Source organism: Dendropsophus ebraccatus, chromosome 5 (assembly GCF_027789765.1).
Source record: "Dendropsophus ebraccatus isolate aDenEbr1 chromosome 5, aDenEbr1.pat, whole genome shotgun sequence".
In the NCBI taxonomy this organism is placed as follows: domain Eukaryota; kingdom Metazoa; phylum Chordata; class Amphibia; order Anura; family Hylidae; genus Dendropsophus; species Dendropsophus ebraccatus.
In genome coordinates, this window is record NC_091458.1 from 79,673,812 (window position 1) to 79,697,414 (window position 23,603).

At 41.3% G+C, this 23,603-nt stretch overlaps 1 protein-coding gene across 8 annotated transcripts in view; it reads right to left on the reverse strand.

The window, feature by feature from the left end:
* The window catches only part of DACH1 (dachshund family transcription factor 1), a 265,889-nt gene extending 252,247 nt beyond the window's left edge, over positions 1-13,642 (reverse strand). For all 8 annotated transcript variants that reach the window (XM_069970606.1, XM_069970605.1, XM_069970604.1 and 5 more), the window contains exon 1: positions 12,532-13,642. In XM_069970606.1, coding sequence (XP_069826707.1) covers positions 12,532-13,274 — 743 coding nt within the window. In that variant the 5' untranslated portion in view covers positions 13,275-13,642. The remainder of the gene's footprint in view (positions 1-12,531) is intronic.
* Positions 13,643-23,603: the final 9,961 nt, after the last annotated feature.

The following is a 23,603-nucleotide window of genomic DNA, read 5'->3' on the forward strand; positions in this document are numbered from 1 at the left end:
AGATTATGGCTAGCAATCCAAATCCTGACTGTGCTCCTGGACTGGTAAAGGTCAGGTTAAACAATGGACTATTTCTTCTCATTGCACTGGGTATGGAACCTTTTCATATGTTACACAGGAATGTGGCAAATAAGGAATAAAAGGCCACAAGACGGAGCAGGCAATGGGCAGTCTGAGAGGGGCCATTTTGTGTTGCTGACAATTAAAGGGACTACAAATAATTTAGGGACAAGCTCTGTTATTTCAGCTTTTCATACTTGGAGAGGACTAATATACTGAATAGCTACACCTGTCTGGAGGACTGCAGGCTCAATGGGATGTAATGTGCAGCTTGAGGGGGGAACAGCGTGTATGGCACACAGATGTGTGAATAAGAAAGTAATGTAATTAAAAACTTACACCTGACAGACTAAACACACGAATGACACCCAGCTGTCCCCTCGCATACCATGAAATGTGTCATTAGGATCTGAGCGCTAAATGAGCATAAGAAAATAGTCATCTGGTCAGTGAGAGTCACTATTGGAGATGTCCCGGAAATAATATCACAAGATGCCATTCTGAAAGGTTTTACTAATACAATTTAAATCATTAAGGGGGGGATGTATCATCTGTGCATATTTTTAAGCAGGTGCTACTTTTTATGGGCTATGCAAAATATTATGGTTGTTGTGCAAAAATGATCATTAGGAGTAAGGGCCTTTTCTTTTGTGCAATTTTTACCTAAAACAACTTGGTTAAAAAAAAAAAACTACGCTATGGTAGCAGTGGAATACTGCTGAATAATTTTTTGCACAAAAAATTCATAAATCAGCCAAAAAAGGTAGTTATTCTGACACCATGCCCCCTATTGGTACAAAAACTTAGAAAAAAATCTGTGCAAAAAATACACTGTGCTCAAAAACTCAGTATTAGCTAAAAAACAGCACAAACACATTGATACATGTGCCTTAAAGTTTTCTTTCTTTCAAATTTTAAAACATAATGTTACCTAGAGTATAAGGCTTCTCTAATATTAGTACTTTTTCTTCCCATTTTTCTTCCTGTTCTCTTTTTCCATTGTTGAAAGCTTGTTTTCTTGTTTGGACTGATGTATATATACTATATAATATATAAATATGTACACTATAGATAATATAAGCATATCAGGAGGAAGAAAGCTTGGTAAAGGAATGTATTTGGAAAAATATTTACCTTGATGTGTGCTACAAATTAAGCTACGTTATTTGAGATGGAATACCCCTTTAACACAATTCTGTTTACTAGCAACAACTCATGTCATACAGTATAAGATGACTAGATGTATCCTAAAACTTCTGGCCTCTATGCAATAGCTGTGTTGGACTCCTAACTAATATGCACCATTTACAGTATAAGGCCATGTTCATACGCTGTATGAGACCGGACGTTCTGTGACCTGGCCAGGTCACGGAACGGCCGGTCCCAGAAAAGATCATCCTGAAGATCATCAGAACTCTCCATTGCACACTATGGAGCGTGTGGCCGGAGCCGCTCGCTCCATAGTGTGCACTGACAGGGTTTTCTGCGGCTGCTATTCAAGGAATAGCGGCCACAGAAAACTGACATGTCGGTTTCTCGTGGCGCCGCTAGGAATTCTGCTCGGAGTGTATACCATGTGCCTGCAGCACTACGTAAGTTCCGTGGAAATCACGGCCGTTGAAAGAACAGCCGTGATTTCCACGAAACTTACATAGTATGAACATAGCCTAAGGTTAAATACACACTAGACAGATAACCTGGCGGAAAAAGCTGTACTAAACCTGCAGAAAATCTACACAAATATCAGAGCAGATTTACATACAGTAATAGTGCTATTTGCTTCAACAATGCAGCAGATTTCACCTTGCCAATTGATTTCTGTGATGGATCTGCAACATAAATTGACATAGTATTTGAAAATTTGCACGCAGATCATTTTAATTCCAAATAATATCTGAAATGTGTACGTTATAGTTAAAAAACACATCTACTTTGCATGTACTATAATCTGCAGCAAATCTGTCTAGTGTGCAGTCGGACAGTCCTCCTGCACCCACCTCATATAGCTGTTTCTGATAGTCCTCCTGCACCCCATATAGCTGTGTTACTGACAGGTCCTCCTGCACCCCATATAGCTGTGTTTCTGACAGTCCTCCTGCACCCCACATAGTTGTTTCTGAAGTCCTCCTGCACTCTATATAGTTGTTTCTGAAGTCCTTCTGCACCCTACATAGTTGTTTCTGACAGTCCTCCTGCACCCTATATAGCTGTGTTTCTAACATGTCCTCCTGCACCCTATTTAGCTGTGTTTCTTACAGGCACAGTTGTCGCAGTTGTGATCTGGCCCTCATTCCAGGGGCCTTATTACACAGCATGTTTAAGAGGAGAAAGCGAGTGTGGACCTGTGAGATCAGCGCTCGCTTTTCCTCATTCCCTGCTCGCTGCCTGTGCTATTACACCCACAGACAGCAAGCGGGGAGGAGCTGGGGGGCAACGGGGAGCTGTAGGAGGGGCTGCCTGGATGATATAAGAATGGCCCATTGAAGAGAGCAGCAGACTGTCGCTGTCATGATCGTTTTCATTCAACATGTTGACAGACAACGATCAACCAACATTGTGCATGTTGGCTGATCATTGCCTTTTAACACGCTCTATTACACCAAGTGATTATCGGCCAAATACAGTCCCCTCACCATGCTAACACTCACTAGACTGTAGCGGCATCAGTAGGTCACATAGTCCCAATGATGTAGTATTACCTAATGGCAGTGACCACTGAGGCCCACTTACTGTGAAGATGGAAGAGTAAGGGAAGGTCTTGAGGAAGAAGAATTACATACAGCCCCTCCATGTCTGATATAACACTTTTAATTATTATGCACATTGGTCTCAAGTGCTCAGGGGCGTTTCTCTGCATGACAAGCACCCAGGAAAGCCCAGCCTATGTATGCATAGCTATTGCCTCTCTGCCCCTTGTAGCCTTCCCATATTTAATTGTCAGCCAAGCTGTCTTATCATTTACAACTCTCAGTGCACCAGTCTCATTCACTACACATGGTGTAAAGTGAAACTGGCTCAGTTGCCCCTAGCAACCAATCAGATTCCCCTTTTCATCCTTCACAAACTCTTTGGAAAATGAAAGGTGGAATCTGATTGGTTGCTGGGGGCAACTGAGCCAGTTTCACTTTACACCATGTTTGATAAATCCCCCCCACTGTGTTTAAAAATTTGCACTGTTTTACCCTTTTTGCACCAAAGATTACCCTTATCAAGAGTGAGGTCTTCCCTGCCCAGCAGAATAACTATAATTTATGTCCGCTTCTGGTATAAATTATGCCTAAAATCTACTCTAGGTCTTAACTGGCATAGCTTTTACACTCTGGGGCATGGAGAATGGAAGATGTAACATATTTATTTTGCGGCTTGCCACCTCTTAATAAATTCAGTGAATCTTAAACCGGGGCATGAAGACCAGCATAACAAACACTGATCTTGATCAATTCATCTATATACCTATAGGCGGTGTAAACAATACAGGTTAGAATGTGTCTTATGAGAGATCAACAAAACAGTGTTAAAATAATTTAGGCCCAGATTTATCAAAGGGTGTTAAATATACAGTGGTGTAAAATGCTCACAGCAACCAATCACAGCTCAGCTTTTATTATACCAGAGCTGAAAGCTGAGCTGTGATTGGTTGCTGTGGGCAGTTTACACCAGTGTATAATTTACACCCTTTGATAAATCTCCCCCTTTTAGTGTATTTTAAACTATATAATTATATAAGGCCAGAGCAAAGAACCAGACAGCTTGTAAGTAATGGAGCCAGTACAAGCAATGCACTTCAAAGTAAATCTTTTTTATCCGTCCATTACTGATGTATTCTCTATAAGTGTGAAATGTTCCCTTCACAAGCAGACTTTCTAGGTAGAGTTGTCCACAATGACAATTGTCACCATTGATAGTGCTGTCTGTTTGGGCTATGACAGTTAGACAAAAGCTGAAATGTATTAAACATAGCAATCCATCATCTTGCAGATGGAAAGCAGGAGCCAGCCGAGTTCATATACACTGACTACCCACTGCTAACAATGGCTGGAATGGTAACAGCTACTATGTATTCTTTCCCTCGTCTACAAACTTCAGGAGCATTGCTGTCCAATAAATGAACAAATGAATCCACACATCATAAAGTTAGGAAAAAAGATTCCAAGTGTGTGGGATCCAGCCCCAAATGCTAAGGCCAATAATCAATGTACAGAGAGAGCTCTCCAACCCGACGAAGAATAAAGTGTAAAATGGTAAAGACCTACAGAAAAGGGAAATCGCTTGTCACTTGTAAATATGACTTTCAGCCTACAAACAAATGTCACATTAAATGGAGGCAAGGCAAAGCAACACTGCAGATAATATATAAAACTATGAGCCTAAACCGAGACATTTATCGAAAAGTAAAAAGGCACTTTTCTTAGGATTTCAGCCTTGTCATTTCCAATTTTCTGCTCTTTGGACATGCTTGTATTCAAATTCTGGAACATCTATTCAGCATATCAATCCTAATTAGACAATCTGTGTCTGGAAAGGATGAGAACTGGGTTATTTGCATAATTTAATCATAAATACTCAGTGATACATATTTCCAAATGCATTTGTACAATTATCTTTTCATCCTTAGGGCAATGGTATTAATATGATTAGGCAATATTTCTGGAAAAAAACAGGCAAGTATGCACTCTTTTTAACTGCAGCTTAAGGCGATATGAAAAATTAATTAATTTCTGAGGAAAATCAATTTCTCTACGTGACCACATTAGACATTACTAAACGAAGGCTCAAAGTCCTTTCTCCAGATGAACATTTCCATTTTGTCTTGCAAACACTGATTGTTGAGCGAACATCCCAATAATTATGTTGTTAGGAGAGCTAAAATGATTCTTTCGAATATATCAATTATTAATTCATTTTTCTACTACATATGCGCCTATGTAATGCTGGAATACATTAGACCAAAGAGAAACTTTGCTTGACCAGTCACTTAAGAAAAAAAAAAAGCAATTGCGCTAAATCTATTTGAGATGATATTTTATTAATGAATCTCCTATTTAACCAAGAGAAGCTGTTCTTTAAGACGTGAAATACTTTTTATCTGGCATGCGATCATTTACATTTGCAGACGTAATAGGCGCTACATAAACAGGCTTATCTGATATGTTTCTCCCAAGTAACAGCATTTGTTATAGTTAATATTACAATAAAGAACCCAGGTGGTTAATCCCATTTTAGAAAAAGTCACTGCCTTGTATGTTAATTACCGGAGAAAATCTGTGATTTCAAATGTATCTCTCTTTTTTTTTTTTTTTTTCCTCTGAGTGAACAAACATATAAATTACTACATGCAAATTTTCGGTATTCATTTAATTTGCATGAAGGTACTTGAACAAATTTTTGAATCTAAGGAGCTCATTTTTCATGCATTTTGTCTTTCATCATAATCTAACATCTGTCATTTCTTTTTGAAGTTATTATCGGGCCTATTCCCATTTGGACATGGTTGCTGGGTGACTGGTATCTTAGCACCCACTTTGACAGGAACAGATGTGAAAATGATCAAGAGATTTCCCTGGGGTCCCTCAAATCACAAACAACTTGTATGAAAAACAAACAGCATCCTTGTCATGCACCCACCAAAGACCTTTCTATACCAGACCAGACTCCTTTATGCCTTTTCAATCAGGCCATTCACCATTCTCCACTGTGTTTACCCCTCCCTCACCTTACACACATCAAAAAAAAAAACTAATGGAATGCCAATAATTTAGAGCAATGTCCTACACTCAACAAACATTTGTAGAACTGCAGAGCTGCACACATTAATGCCATGCTTTACTAAATGTAAACTACTGGGAATTTATAAATGCTTCACGTTGTATCAATTTAATCTTTAATCATATAGCAAATGTTATACAGATCAGACACAATGCTCATTACTACGCTCCTTACACATCAGTACGGAGTTTTATAAAATAACCATATTCGACATAAGCGAACGTATAACAATTCTGTGCATTACGCAACACTACTACTATAAAGTAACGTATACACCTAGGTTTATTTTACTTCACAAAGACACAACTAAGCCTCACATAGAAATATTTGCTGAACACAACTCTGGAAATGAGGCTTTTTTTTAATTGCTTTTAAATTTACAGAAGCTTTATGCCAATTTGCACCTGCACCATGTTGGCATCAGGCATGTGGGCACTCATTTTCAAGGTGATACATCAGGGAATTAGGTGCAATGTAAATACAAATGGCAAATACAAGCTGGCAAATGATCCGTGTCCTTTATTTTTTTCATTATTGACTATCTTTGTGAAATTCCAACTTATGTCATATCCTTTTATGGTAAGAAGAGATTGAACTGAACTAGTAGTGTATATATATTTTATTTACTCTCATTGTTATATATATATATATATATATATAACAATGACAGTAAATAAAAATAGAGGAAATAGTTCTATCTATCATCTTCTATCTATATGTGTCTATATAGTATATACTTATGTGTATGATTTATGACTTAATGTAGTCTACAAGGATTACCTGTAACGTTTAATCAAACGGGTTTAAAATCATTTAAAGACAACCTGTACGACTCCAATAATAGGGCTTGGGCTGAAATCTGCTGACTCTTTTCCCATGGGATAGCTTGAATAAATGTAATTCTATGGTTTCATAAAAGCAGGTCAAGTTTCTGTCCCTTGGGGTCTTCTAGAAGGTTTGAAACATGGCTGAACCACTACTGGTTAAGAGTTCACAGTCGTTCACTAGAAAAGCTGGTGGTGTGGGAAAAAATGCTTTGTATGTATGTTTGATGTTCCCAGTTATCAGGACTGAGGTAGTTGAATATGGATATACACCTTACGCATAAACTGATCTACCTGGCCAAGATGAGAGAAAATCAGATTGTATGTTTATATGATCACAGTTTTGTTAAGTGCACACATGATATAACAGATCTAAAATGCATTAACTGTTTCTTTTGCATAATGTGATAACTTGCTGAGGTGATAACTCAGTAGTTCGTCTCAGTATTTCTCCCATGCCCAAATCTGCACAGCTAACTATATATCTATCTAAAGCATTAGACTAAGGGTTAATTTGGATGTATCTACAGTATATTCGGTAGCTTTCCATAGAATATACTGTACCCAGTATATTTACCATTGAAGTAAAATTGGCTCTCTCCATATAATCCAAAGCAGAGTAATTGGAGACTTATGGTTCCCGCTTCTTGTGGTCTTGGGTGAGCCACATTATCTCCCAGTGTCTGACAAGTAGGTTTATAGATTGCAAGTTACCTGCTAGAACAGATTACATGCTCCATCTAATCTGCTGGAGTGTCCAGGATGCACTCCTATTGTCAGTGGTATTCAAAATAAGGCTATTGTAATTGAGCCCTACAAACAATATTTCCAAAGGTTTTATGTTATAAATGTAACAGAGCTCAATCTGCCATTTAACTCTTCACTAGTGTCTGTGAAGATAAGATTTAGCAGTATTGATAATCAGATAACCACAGATTATATGATATCATAGGGAATTGTACCAAATGACAAAGTCAGTCCTGCTACATCTGTCAGGAATGGTCTGGTCTAACTTGTTTTATATCTCTGTTACATGTATGCCATTACCCTGTACTGTCAAAACCTATTCATTTCCATTATCCTAAAGTATAATAGTATAAAAAAGCTGCAAGTATAATACATTTAATAACTCAAACTTTCCATATACAGAAATCCATATTATACTTTCCCAAATGCTACGATAACATCTTGAGAAATGTCACTTACCAATGGCAAACAGTGGCCTATATAAAGTAGCTGTCAATATACATTGTTTACTAGACCAATTTAAACTAGCAATATAAACATCCAAATCTGCCAACTCGAAAAATATAACATTTCTTACTGTAATTCTATAGTTTACTATTCATCCAATGTACATAAAACTTTGAATTTTCTTTTCCGCCCTTTATTCTTCTTGCCGAATCCACGCATACAATAATGTTTTACATTCAAATTTTCTTACATATTCAAAATCATGTTTATAGATCAAATCCTATTGATTGTAGTCGCTTCCGGCAGTGTTTCCACACAATTTTTGCCAAATCAGTCGATGTATGTCTTTAGGATAATTTTGTATCCCTAATTCACTCTGCTTAAACTTGATCATTTCATTTCCATGCCCCAGCACCTACATTTGTATTGACTGCATTTATTGTATTTCTATTGTGAATATTTTGTACCAATATGTAATCCTGAACCACACCAGTTGTCAGTACTTACCATAGGCTCAATTTCCCTGAAGCTTCTATGTCACCTTTCATAAACATTTGCTGTTCAATTTTTTATTTAAGAAACAGATGTGGTTTTAAAGTGGGCAAAGGGACATTGTGTGTTTTTCTGTGACAGTACAAGTGACTTCTTGTTTGACCTTGGGCAAGCTGCATTTAATTGTGCCTCTGGCTATCCAACTGTAATTGAGTAGTAACGGAATGGCTATAAGTGTAAATTGCTTCGAGGGCCTTTGGAAAGGTAATCTATAGATACTAAATTTTGATTATGACAGGTGATATGGATTTTTCTAAGATATACTTTTCCAAATAAGATAGATCAACAAAATGTGACTTCTGGCTTTAATAAAACATATTTCACACTTTGTGTAACCCTTTCAGTGTTTGGGGCAATTACTAGTTAAGGTTAAGCAATATCTCGTAGGATTCTCAATAGTATATATACAGTATATAATGCACAGAATTTCAGTTCAGAGACATAATGATGCAAATTTTCTCATTATGAATTTATCTTACAAGAGTCAATGTAGTAGCTGTAATATACAATATATTAATGTTTCACTAATGTTCACACTGCAAGACATCTTACATGCTAATTCATGGCAAATAAATGTAGCAGCCTCGTTGAAACGTGGATAACAAATATAAAAAAAACTATATTTGTAATATATAAATAATATTTTATACAGAAGAAGAATAAAACAGATACAGAAGAAGATGGATGTAAGTAGGTAATTTTATTTTTCATTTTGGTAACAGGTAATATCTGATATAAGTTGATACATTTGTCTGTACTACGCTGCAGAACATGTCAGCCCTATGTCAGTAACAGGAAATTAAAAAAAAAAGTAACAATTATGTTTTTAACTTGAAATAAATCCCAGAAAAAAATGAGACTGAGAAATGTATATCTTGCATTCTTATTATGCACGCTCCAAATATACAGGGACAACTGTAAAATCCACTACATTGAATGTAATAACAATGGCAAGGTCCACACTTTGGACTTGTCAGAAACTCATCAGTGGAATGTCAAAGTTTACAACCTGAGAAACAAATCTAATACCTAACCAACCAGTTCACCTTAAAGTCCTTAGATGATGAGTTATTTAGAACTAGAATACATGTAATTCTCTTACAAAAAAAATTATTTGAAAAGAATCCAGAACCAACTATTTTACATGTATTAATATCTCATCATTCTTGACGTTTAGTGGATAAATTCCCATACATATATATATATATATATATATATATATATATATATATATATATATATAAAATATCAGAAAATTCTTTTGCACCAAGCACATCTTTGTAAATACAAGGTTAAACGGCTGTTATCTTATACTAGATGTGTCAACATTTCTTATATGTATCTTTGAATTACTGTTAGTAAGACCTTACAATGATAATTAATTATCAGCTGTCACTTAGAATTAAGTATTCAATACTGTTTATAAAATACATAAATAAATGTAATAATTAGGTACGATAACTGGAAGAAAAAAACTTTTACCACAGAACAATTATGATAAATATTTAATTTTAGAACTTGAAATATGAAGAGGAAATAGATGTGGTCAGAATTTTCTCAATTGTATAGATTTTTTTTTCCCTAACCTATTTTAATAATCATGAAATTATTAAAATCAAGCTTATTGGAAATATATTCTCGAACTCTGGTGTTATTAACCTCACAAACGCAAATTAAATTCCTTTGACATTAGCGAGCAGCGAAATCATTAATTATTAGTAGTAAATGGGTGACAACACTATAAAGGAGGAACAGTCAGTTAGTCCCTGAAACTGTTTGCCCTCAGTAAAGCAGAGGTTGTTAAACTGTAACAAACAGAACCTGAAAACAAATCTTTAATTCTAACTTTACAGGAATCATCAGAGGATCTATAACTTAAATAAACTTTGTTGAAGGTGCAGCCCTGAGAGCTGGTCAGAGGGAAGTCTCTGTCCTATGCTGCCTGCATTGTTGAGTGTGCTGTTTTCACTTGCAGTCATGTATGTCTCAATGTCCTTGATACAACATATACCACAAAATAACAAATAAATGAGTTGAGGTTAAAGGTCAGAACCACAAGCAAAGCAATGATAAACACATCAACTAATTAACTGCGAATGCTATGTGTATGACCAAAAGCATTCCTAAATGGAGCATGAAGTGAGGGAATCTCTGCTGGTGTTCTGGGTAACTATCTATATATATATATATATATATATATATATATATATATATATATATATATATTACTTTTAGTATAATTTACTATAATTACATTTGTAAAAATGTGTTCTATCAGACAATATTTAAAAAAAAAAAACAGTTTTGGCAGCATCATTGTAAAATCATTGTAAAATTTCTATTTTTTTATTTAATTGGGGAAGATCATGTTTAAAAAAAGAAGTAGCTTTCTAATCTATTACATTTTTTTAAATTCATTCTCATGTGTGCCCTTAGTTAAAAAAAAAAAAAATCAACAAGCAACATAGAAGGTGTGATCAAGACTGTGTCAGTGTTAATAATCACACAATAAATATACTGTATATAATTACTATATTTCTTAAGTAGTCCATTTTATGTTAGTTATAAAGTAGCAAACTAAACCTTCTCCTCTACTCTGTATTTGAGTGCCCTAGCAATGGCTGATCTGCCAATTTACTTATTAGAAAGTTGCTGTGACCTTTTCCTACACTTAAATTCCATGTGTACAGTAATCTGGATGGATAATAAAACTTTCTAAGGGTCATTGAATTTATGGTTTGTATCCAGTACTGTGTCTACCAGTGAAATCTCCCCCCATGGGAAAAGACAGCTCTCTAGTGTCCCAGTAGGTCACTTGCTCTTTTCTTCCTCTCCAAATATCCCAATCCCCTGTGAATTCCATGAAGTGTCACATGTTGATCCCATAACCAATGATCACACCTAGAGCAAGCTGTGGATGCCACAAATGAACCTTCCCCTAGAGTACAGTTTATTGTGTTTGTTTACAGGAATAATCTTCTGGTTGCCTGTCTAATGTTTCAAGATGACTTTTAGCAGTGATTTTTAATCAGCTTCCCCCCAGACACCTCTTCCAATTCCCCTGCTCCCTTTAACAATTTGCCTTAATGCTTTCTGCTTGTTTCTCAGCACTAAACTTTCTGAGTGTTTCCAGAGGGGAGCTAGCAGGTCTATCAGTAGCTAGCCATGCACTTTTCTCACCAGCTTACCTACAGAAATGGATAGCATTGTACATTGAAGCAGCAGCAGATAGTCCTGAGGCCCTAAGAATAGATCCCTGCACATCCTATAATCACATTAGCATTGATGTAAGTACTATCATACAAATAAGGATCTGATGAACTATAGCATTAGTGGCTCTGGGTAGCTACTGCAGTAAAACACATCCTATTAAAGGGTTAACTGTCTCATGAAACCCTGCAAAACTTTCCTTTGGGTCTATTCTGCATGTTAACTGGCCATAGATAGCAGGTTTTTTTTTACTATTGGAGGTGGAAGGGGTATACACATGATCACTATTACCAATACACTACATCTCTGGTAATGTAATAATCAGATGCTGATCAATAAACCATTATCACAGAGATGGAACTGCCTCATGTATTTGCTAAGCTGACTAGTCAGGAACAATAACAATAATGAAAACAAATAAGTTGTGAACTTTCATTAGACCATGAAACATGTATGAAAAGGAGACTTTATTGCCTTCAAATATGTGCAGAGTAAGGAAAATCCTTCCCTATTAATCTGGATAGATACATGATATGTGTTATACAGCTGGTGGGGGCAGGTGAGGCATGTGCATTGCCTGTATTTAGGGCTAGGGTAACACAATGCTGCTATAGACTTCTGATCTTTAAGGTGTTACTTCAAGCATAATAATACCTGCTGCTACAATGCATTCTTCATGGCTACTGTCAATGAAAGGGTTAACAGACCCTAGGACTGACTAGCTGCCACTAGGAAGCCAGTGTCCCAGCATCCCTTCCTTCCAGTGTTTTACAAGTTTTATGGAAAGAAAGATGATGGCAGTGGGATATGATGAGCACAATGTGAGACTTAGTACAGGACCCAGGCAGGAGGCTATAGCAGCCTGGCCCAGCAACTTCTGCACAAAGTTCTAGAGGCAGTGCTTACAGTAGGGTACAGTACTCACCTTGCGTTTGTGCAGTCGTTGTATAAGGTCTCAAAATCCTTTCTGGAGATGAGTTTGCAGCGATTGACCCCTGGCTGAATGGCCCCCAATCCTCGCAAGATCCGGACCTGCTCCACGTTACACACCACTGGGGTGATCTCCAGCCTCTTCAGCTTGGTGTAGACGGTGTGAAGCCCCCCCACCAGATGCTTCAAGAAGAGGTCAAAAGCCTGGGGCAAGCAGATGAGCTCGCAGCCCTCCACTGTGAAGGAGGCCACCTTGGCCCCTCGGAGGTCCACCATCCTGCACTCATTGTTCTGGGGGATGTTCTCCACTGGGGAGGGAGTGGAGTAGACCGGCTTGCCGGGCAGGTTGGTGCAGGGGGCACTGCTGCTGCAGGTGGAGGTGGAGGAGGTGGTGCTGGTGGAGGTGCTGGGGATGGCAGCGCTGTGGTGGTGGCCAGGGCAGTTGGTGGCCAGGCTGGGGCTAGTACTGTTCCCCCCTCCGGCACCCCCTGCCGCCGCCGCTGCTGTCCCGGGGTTGCTGCTGACTATGCTGATACTGGTGGCAGCGGGGCTGCTGATGCTGGAGGTCACCGTGGTGGCTGCTATGGGCTCCGGTCTGTAGAGACTTGGCCCCGAGGAGGAAGGAGCCACAGATGGAGTGGGAGACGCCGAGGCTGAGGAGGACGCGGAGGTGGAGATGACTACAGGCTGAGGGCTCACCAGCTGGGTCGGTGGGATGAGAGCAGCCGGCACGGCCATGGTCACATAGGAGTCCTCCCAGAGTCACACTGCTGACAAGAGACGGCACCGAGGGGGACTCCCACAGCACGGAACTCACATACAAGACACGAGGGACACAAAGAGTCCGGGGGGAGGATTAACCCCTGAGCCCCCACAAGTGCACGGCAGCTCCGGCAGCAGCAGCCACTTGCTCACAGGCTGTTTGTTTGTCCCTGGCAGGGGCTCAGTCTCTGGGCTTCCCAAGTCTCAGCAGAAAGTTGAGAGATGAAGGTGAAGAGGAGGAGGAGGAGGCTGGCAGGACCCGGGCGCTCGCTGGCAGCACATTGATCAAAGATTGAGCACGAATGACAGAGGGAAAATGAGGCTGAAAAGTGCTGCCTGCTCTGTGGACGGGTTGTTGTTGTCACACGGTGCAGGGGGAGGAGCTACGGCAACTTGGACTCTCCTTTCAAGCTCTAGTCAGCTGCAGCCCTGGAGGATGAAGACTCAGAGAGCAAAGGGGCTGCTGCCTGGTGTCAGCACTCGTGTGGGTGCTCAGTGCCAGTCACTGCACTCCTGTGGGTGTCCTGCTCGGTGCCACTGCACTCCTGTGGGTGCCCTGCTCGGTGCCAGTCACTGCACTCCTGTGGGTGTCCTGCTCGGTGCCAGTCACTGCACTCCTGTGGGTGCTCAGTGCCAGTCACTGCACTCCTGTGGGTGTCCTGCTCGGTGCCAGTCACTGCACTCCTGTGGGTGCCCTGCTCAGTGCCAGTCACTGCACTCCTGTGGGTGCCCTGCTTAGTGCCAGTCACTGCACTCCTGTGGGTGCTCAGTGCCAGTCACTGCACTCCTGTGGGTGCCCTGCTCAGTGCCAGTCACTGCACTCCTGTGGGTGTCCTGCTCGGTGCCAGTCACTGCACTCCTGTGGGTGCCCTGCTCAGTGCCAGTCACTGCACTCCTGTGGGTGCCCTGCTCAGTGCCAGTCACTGCATTCCTGTGGGTGCCCTGCTCGGTGCCAGTCACTGCACTCCTGTGGGTGCCCTGCTCGGTGCCTCAGCACTCCTGTGGGTGCCCTGCTCAGTGCCAGTCACTGCACTCCTGTGGGTGCTCAGTGCCAGTCACTGCACTCCTGTGGGTGCCCTGCTCAGTGCCAGTCACTGCACTCCTGTGGGTGCCCTGCTCAGTGCCTCAGCACTCCTGTGGGTGCCCTGCTCAGTGTCAGTCACTGCACTCCTGTGGGTGCCCTGCTTAGTGCCAGTCACTGCACTCCTGTGGGTGCTCAGTGCCAGTCACTGCACTCCTGTGGGTGCCCTGCTCAGTGCCAGTCACTGCACTCCTGTGGGTGCTCAGTGCCAGTCACTGCACTCCTGTGGGTGCCCTGCTCAGTGCCAGTCACAGCACTCCTGTGGGTGCCCTGCTCAGTGCCACAGCACTCCTGTGGGTGCCCTGCTCGGTGCCACAGCACTCCTGTGGGTGCCCTGCTCGGTGCCAGTCACTGCACTCCTGTGGGTGCCCTGCTCAGTGCCTCAGCACTCCTGTGGGTGCCCTGCTCAGTGCCAGTCACTGCACTCCTGTGGGTGCCCTGCTTAGTGCCAGTCACTGCACTCCTGTGGGTGCTCAGTGCCAGTCACTGCACTCCTGTGGGTGCCCTGCTCAGTGCCAGTCACTGCACTCCTGTGGGTGCTCAGTGCCAGTCACTGCACTCCTGTGGGTGCCCTGCTCGGTGCCACAGCACTCCTGTGGGTGCCCTGCTCGGTGCCAGTCACTGCACTCCTGGAGAAGTTCCCAGCCAGCCCCTGCTTTCTCTCGTGTAACTTTCCTGCCAGGCTCAGCACTGCTCATACAGAGTCCCAGCACTCATACTGACCCCTCTGCTAGTATGAGTAGCCACCCTGCCAGTCTGTGCAGTTACCTGTGAGTAGTCACGTGTCCAGCTTTTCTGCCAGCCACTGTAGTTATACACACAGCTCTCCTGCCAGTGACTGCAGTTTTATTTGCAACTTCCATGCCAGTCCATGCTGTTATTTCTGGCTTTCCTGACTGTTTCTGCAGTTATATGTAAGTACTGTAGCCTCACTGCAAGTCCCTGTTGTCACATATGTAGTTTTTTTGCAGTCACACATGTAGGTTCCCTGCCAGCTACTGCTGTTACACATGTAGGTTCCCTGCCAGCTACTGCTGTTACACATGTAGGTTCCCTGCCAGCTACTGCTGTCACACATGTAGGTTCCCTGCCAATTCCTGCAGTTACAAATGTAGTTTCCTTCCAGTAAGAGTATAATGGAGCTCTCCTGCTAGTGCCAGCACCCCTTACCTTCCTAGTCTAACCCTGCCAGGATGCCCAGGATACAGCCACTATACCAGTGACAGCTCATTTTTAACTCTGTTCTCTATGCTGCTAGCAGGGGAAACTATATCCTTGTGACATTCCCCTTCACTTTGTTCAGGAAGCAGCCCCCACCCCTCCCCACCACTATACATAGCATCTTCTATGCTGGTACAAGCTACTTGAGCCTGGAGTTTACAAGTGGAAGATTACCACTCATTGTTACCAGGTAAAGTGCACCCTGTCTACAGCTTTCAGTGCTTAGAGCCAAAGTCATTTATAGAGACGGCATGTTCCAAACCACACAGGCTCTTACACCAAGAGTAGTTATGCTCTAAAACCAACCATCTTCACTACATCTATTCTCTATTTTGTACTGTAACTATTTCATCTATTGTCAGTTTTATGCATCGCAATTCTGGCTACAGTACTACGGTATTTAGCATCTATCTGTCTGTCTAGCTATCTATCTCTACATTTTCTCTCCCTATTATTTATCTCTCTGTGTACTTTCAGACTATCTATCTATCTATCTATCTATCTATCTATCTATCTATCTATCTATCTTTTATTCTACAATATACACATTATCTCCCTTTGTCATCTACCTACCTGTCTGTATTTATTCATATTGTCTGTCTATCTTGCTGTCTTTCTCCTCTCTTAGGTGTTAACCACCTGTTTCTCCTCAGGAGTTCTTGAAGGCGAAAGCTCATCATACAGTTTTAATGGATGCACTTAGCACTTTTTTTTTCTAAAATCTTGATGTAATCTATTTATCTCTATCTTAAGTCTCTCTGTTTATCTCTTTTACAAACAGATCACATTGTAATACATTATATCCATCTGTCTAGCTGGCTACAGTATCTAAAGTCTATATATAACAGGGCATACATTAGGGAATTTGGTTGTTGGAGCCATGAGCAACTAGTCATTTCTAAGTAGACCTACAGTGCCATTTATTAACATGTCAAAATGCCTATAGAAGTGTGCTTAGGTCTGTGAATAGGCAAAGCCAGTATTGATGAGCTGATGTCAATACTTTGCAGCCAAAACCAGGAGTGGATTGAAAACACAGAAAGGCTGTGGAAATTGAATGCATGGCGGTCATTTAATGCAAATAATTGTCGTTATTTTAAAAAAAGAGCTTTGATTTGAAATAATTGTAATTATTTGCCAATTAGTCACGTCCATCTACTCAATATTAACAGTGTGTTAACATAACCTTTCTTTGTTTTTAATCCACTTCTGGTTTTGGCTGCAAAATACTGATCGAAATACTGACCAAAATACTGAGCAAAAATACAGTGAGTGTACCTAGCCTAAAAAGGTTTTCCAATCTGAAGGAGTTATGCCTTATCCAAAGGATTTATTCTCTTTGGGGAAACTGAACATTGCCAAAAACTGAACTGTTCAATGTTCAGCAGGCCTATAGAGAAATGACAGAGTGTTGACTATGCATGTGGATCCTGTGGATAAGAAATACAATTGGAATACCCAGAACTGCAACAGAGAACCCATTTAGCAGTGTGTGGGTTTATTTATAGGTTGCATAGGTACTTTCACTCTACAATAAATAAAACTTGTTGCCTGATTTTGTACTTCATGCACCTTATGTCGTATATTTTAACTTGGTAGTGTCAATGTGACTGTATGTGGTGTAAGGAAGAAGATGTACTCATCCATGCCATTATTTCCTAAGACATGCAGTGTAGGTAAACATGACTTAAAAATTACTTGAGCATACAGCGTACTACAGTGTACAGTATTTTCACTGTTCAGGTTAGGCACAGTGAATAGCTCAGCTATGTAAGTTTGTTTAATGTTAGTTTCCTTTAAAACTTAAAGTGTATCTGTCATTAATAAAAACTTTTGAAATGTCACAGAGACAAGTGTTCAGGCCCATACCAATTGGGAAAACGAGCGGGGTGAGGACCATGCTCTAGCGCGTCCTCTCACCACTGTGTGTAAGAAAAAAGAGTCGGGATCTATAGAGTTACATTATGAGCCAGACTCTTTTTTATCTACCAAAGAGCAGGGAGTGGACCGCGCTGTAGCGTGTTGTCTCCCACTTGTTCTCCTGCTCAGTACCAGTCTGAACACTCAGCCCCAGACTAGTCAAAACCTTTGACATGTCTCTATGACATGTCAAAAGTTTTTACAAACAAAAGTGACACTTTAAGGCTCTTTAACACAGGACAATAATCGTTAATGGGTGTACCTAGAAATTCTCATTTACCCAATAATCAGCCTACGTAAAAGGGCCAGTGGTCAGCTGACAAGGATTGAATCATAAAGGTACTGCACCATCAGGCCGTCTAAAAGGCCAAAGGTACATATACATCTTTAGGCTATGTTCACACTACGTATATTTCAGTCAGTATTGTGGTCCTCATATTGCAACCAAAACCAGGAGTGGATTAAAAATACAGAAAGGATCTGTTCACACAATGTTGAAATTGAGTGGATGGCCGCCATATAACGGTAAATAACTTCCATTATTTCAATATAACAGCCGTTGTTTTAAAATAACAGCAAATATTTGCCATTAAATGACGGCCATCCACTCAATTTCAACATTGTGTGAACAGAGCCTTTCTGTGTTTTCAATCCACTCCTGGTTTTGGTTGCAATATGAGGACCACAATACTGACTAAAATATAGTGTGAACCCAGCCTCAATAAGTGTTAGCAGAATAATTGTTCAGCCAACAGTTACCTTTCCAGTATTCCACAACCCTTATCTCTCTTCCCCCGTATACCTTATACTGATGACTAAACCCACTGGTGTTTGACTTCAGTTTAAGGTGTATGAGGGCCTTAAAGGGATCGCCAGGGGATAGGAAGACAACTGAAGCTTCTGTACCTTATTGCCCCCATCCTGAGATTCCACGTCTCAGAAGTAAGTCGCCGAGATGTGTGTGTGTGTGTGTGTGAGGGAGGTTGTCTGGGCTTAGTTGCCATCATCACATGAGAAGGAAACTATGCCAACAGGCAGTGCCAACCAAAATCAAGAATGAGTCAGGAGAAGTTCACACTAAGCTAATTTTATCTCTCTGTACCGTGCTACAGGATTGAGATAGTATTATAGTGGACGTCTATGGGACTATCTCAGTCTATTGCAGAAAGAGTGGAGAGAGAAGCACTCAGCCACACGTGTCTCCCCTATACAATGTGTCAAAAATACTAAAGTGACAAGACAGGGCATCACACTGATTGGCTGAGCGGGACCTCCAGCCGGGAACCCCCCCAAAAAGCTGGAGTGTAGAGCAGGTCATGTATGCTCTGCCTGGCGGGGGGATAACAAGGCTGTCACATGTATTCTATGTATGTGAGTGTGTATTCTAATTGAAACTAACAGGCAATGGATCCGCAGCGGACTTCGCTGCAAATTGACAGCATGAAATCCACTGCAGATCCGTTACGTGTTAATCTAGCCTTCAAGTGTTTTATTTTGGATATTTTTTCTTCAATGTCACCCTTAGGCCTCATTCACACGCCCGTAGTGCAACACTTGGTTGTGGCTTCACAATTGCGGACTGCACTGTGGACCCATACATTTCAATGGCCCTGTTTACATGTCCGTACGTGTTACAGGGCCGTGATCCGTGACGCAAAAAAAAACAAAAACTAATAGGGACCCACAATTGTGTCACGGATCACTATCTGTTTATGTAGAGGTCCATTAATTGCGGGCAACTACGGATGCACATATTATGGTTTCTATGGGCAACTAAGCCAGTTTTTTTTTTTTATTAGAGAGGTGTTTTTGAAATCCTTATGCAGATTTTACATGTAAAGATTTTTTTTTGCCAGCACTATATATGCAGTCTACTTGTGGACAGTATAAACGGAAAATGTGAATCCAGCCGAAGAGTTAAGAGTGCTTTATAAGATAAAAGATATTTAATTTGTGTGTCTTCTTGACTGATCAACATCCATAAATGAATGAATTTACCTGCAAATCAAGTCTGTAGTAAGGATAATGCATTTTGAAAAGAAAAACCAATATGGGAGTACTGTAGTTCTCTCCTATTCCTTTGATAGTACATAGACAATATAGTCACTGCATAGTGTATATTTACAAGCAAATACATTGTACTATTTAACACTGTACATTCACAATAGCTGTTACTGTTTATCGTTAGTATTACACAACATTTTTCTTTGCCAGAATGAAGGAATGGAAGAATTGTTTTCCCTGCACTATTTAGTCCAATGCTTGATTTACAGTGCTGCAGTATTGCGAAAATCAGAGATTACTTTATAACATAGATCACAGAATTATACTGGGAGGCCATTTATAGCTATGTTTAGAAACTCTTCAGTTGACAGGTGATTTTATTATTTTCTATACTTTATGGTAGTGGCTGCTGTAGAACCTCTTTATAAAGTGATTGGTGATTGGTTTACCCTCCTGACTTGCACCGCCCTATTTTTAAAAGATGGCTGGATGGAGAAATAAAGCATGTTCTACTGTTTTACCTTTTGTTGCAACCCCCTTTTCTCATAGATTGTCAGCTCTGGTAAGCAGGGTACTTATGTCTCATGTTTAATTTAAAGGGTTACTCCAGCTGGGGGGGGGGGCATTTTTTTCCTGGGACCGGAGATGAGGTGGCTGAATGAAACGACGTCCACTCACCTCCCCGGTTCCAGCGGCGGGTCCCGCATCGCGGCGCTCTGGTCCCCCGTTCCCGGCCGCTTCCTGGTGTCTGATGTGGGCCCAAGACTTGAAGTCTTGAAACGGATCCCGCCTCCGTCACTGACTGGCTGAGCGGACCTGAGACGTCACGTCTCGGGCCCGCGCCAGACACCAGGAAGCGGCCGGGAACTGGGGACCGGAGCGCCGCGATGCGGGACCCGCCACTGGAACCGGGGAGGTGAGTGGATGTCTTTTCCCTCAGCCACCTCCTCCCCAGGAAAAAAAAATGTCCCCCCCCGCTGGAGTACCCCTTTAATGATTAATGTGTATTTCTGTTATGTCTGATGTTTGTGTATGTACAATCAGAATTGTAAAGTGCTGTGGAATATGCACCATATCCAGGATTGATTGAATGGTATGAAAAGCCCTAATCTGTGTGAAAAATGTCCTGCAGCAACTAGAGCTACTGAAGGAACTTTTTTTGTCAAACATGGCAAAGTGTCTATATAGCACAGCCCATCTGTTTAATAGAGGCCTATACAAATGTTAATTACAGCTATGCCAATAAATTTTTTTTACTGTTATTGTTTTTTATTCTAAGGTCACTTTAACCCCTTCATGACCCAGCCCTAAATGACCTAAATGACTAGTCCAATTTTGATGTTTGCATTTTTATTTTTTCCTCCTCGCTTTCTAAGAGCTATAGCGCTTTTATTTCTCATGATATGTTTATTCTATACCTCAGTCTGAATATATCGATAGCCATGTGTCAGGACTGTTTCTTTGTGGAGCTTGGTGCAACCCTCGGCTCGTGCTGTGTGCCCGAGAAGGCGCTTATTTTCTTGAATTTGTGCTGGTTCTGTGTTTTGTTTTGCATTAGTCTGAACGCTGGTTTATTTTGTCTGCTCTCTTGGTTTCATAGACACACCCGACTTCACCTGCTGAGTTTTGTCTGGCTATTTCATGGTTAACCTTTGTTTTGGTTCTTTCTGTGACTTTGGTTGGAGATCACGGGGATGGTCCAATTTTATAAAGCACCAGACCCCTGGACTTCTATATAACATCCCTAGTCTCTATACTCCTTGCTGATTATTAAGCTGCTTGTGTTATTATCTGTTCTATTAATCTGATTCTGACCTTTTGGCTTTTGTTCCCTGACTCTCCCTGTTTGCAGCCTGCCTCGATCTTACTTCCTGACCCTGACTATTCTTTAGGATTGGATTTTGTACTTTTGCTACCTGACATTGCTCACTCGGTTTGTCCACACTGTACTATTGTGTTTGTCTGTATGTGTTTTGTGTACCATCTATACCAGAGCAGGGACCGTCCTTGTGGTTGTCCTCAGCCACCTAGGGTTGTCACTGGCAAGTAGGCATGGACAGTGAGCAGGAACAGCGCAGGGATCACTTTCTGTGCCTTTCTGTTTATTCCACCCATTGCCACTGACTGTTCAAAACACCATAGGGGAGATTTATCAACAGGGGATTTTTCTAGATGTGGTCTATTTCTGCTTTGGCAAGAATAGACTGGTCTATTTAAAGTGCAATTTACTCTCAGGGATAAACCTGGTCTATTTTCTGTGGTGCTGATTTGTTTGGCTCAGAATTGTCTCGAAATAGTCTCAGAATTGTCTCTAAATAGTCTCATTGGCCCTGGTCCTAGGTAATGAGCATTTTCTTCTCCCTTTCTTTTTCAGATACCGGCATGCAGAGGATTACCGCAGATTCGTTTGGACTACGTCAATGACCGGCGGACTTTAATGTGCAATAAAATGGTCAATGAGGGGTGTGGGGGTGTTTCTATTTGAATAAAAAAAAATTCTAGGTGTATTTGTGTTTTCATTCATTACTTTATAGGCTTAGTAGTGGAAGCTGTCTGATAGACGGAATCCATTACTAAGTCGGGGCCTAGTGTTAGCCGGTATAAAATGGCTAACACTAACCCCCCATTATTACGCCAGTACCCAATGCCACCAGGGGTACTGGGAAGAGCCGGGTGCCAGTGGTCTCGGAGCGTCAAAATTTGCGCTCCCGGACTGGGCGGCAGGAGGCTGGTAATATTTAGGTTGGGGAGGGCCTAAACCAATGGCTCTTCCCACCCTGGTGTTACCAGGCTGCTGTTGCTTGGTTTTTAACCTGGCTGGTTATGGAAAGGGGGGGGATCCTATGCAGTTTTTTTTTTAATAAATAAATAATTAAAAAAAACCTGCATAGGATCCTCCCCTTTTACATAACCAGCCGAGTTAAAAACCAAGCGACAGCAGCCTGGTAACACCAGGGCTGGAAGAGCCATTGGTTTAGGCCCTCCCCAGCCTAAATATTACCAGCCTGCTGCCGCCCGGTCCAGGAGCGCCAATCCACTTCATTTTATACCGGCTAACACTAAGCCCTGACTTAGTAATGGATTCCGTCTATCAGACAGCTTCCACTACTAAGTCTATATAGTAATGAAAGAAAACACAACACACCTAGAAAAAATTTTTTTATTCAAATAAAAACACCCCCACACCCCTCGTTAACCATTTTATTGTACAGTAAAGTCCGCAGGTCATCGACGTAGTCCAAACAAATCCGCGGTAATCCTCTGCATGCCGGTATCTGGAAAAAAAGAAAAAACACAAACAAAAACAAACAGCAAGTAAGGGGTTAACACCCTGAGAGCCAGACTGTAACTCCCATGCCTATGCTGGAGATCACCCAGCGTTCCCAGCATCCTGTAAGCTTAACCCTTACCGGACCCTGGGAAATCTGGGTGATCTTCAGTATGGGCATGGGAGTTACAGTCTGGCTCCCAGGGACTTAACCCCCTGGGGACCAGACTGTTCTGGCACTGCACCAGCAAGGAAGGGGGTTAAGTTCCCCCTTCCTTCCTGGGGCAGATACAGTGCGCTCTCCAATGGGGGGGGATGATAGGGGCTGGGGGTTACCTGTTCCTGCTTCCTCGCTGTCCCGGTAGGCTCCGCCTCCATGACAGTAAGCCCCATCGCAGGTCGGTACGGGGGCAGGCTTACCGGGACTGCCGAGGAAGCAGCAGCAGGTAACTCCCAGCCCCAACTATCACTCAAAATTTTGCGACTTTTCCACTTCAAAAAAAAGGTGTACATTTTTAATAAATCTCCCCCCATGTCTACATAGCTTTTCTAATGTTTTCCTTTTTTTTTTTTTTTACAGTAAAACTTTTTTGTTGCAGAAAGTTATGATTAAAATTACCCTATTTTGACTCCTATGGGTCTGTATGGGATGTAATTTTTGTGACATGATCTCTAGTTATTATTTGTATCATATATGTGGAGATCGGATGTTTTGATCACTTTTTATTATTATTTTTTTTATTATATATTATGTAATGAAAGAATCAGCAATCCTGGCTTTTTTTCTCCTCTTTTTTCATTTTCACCATTC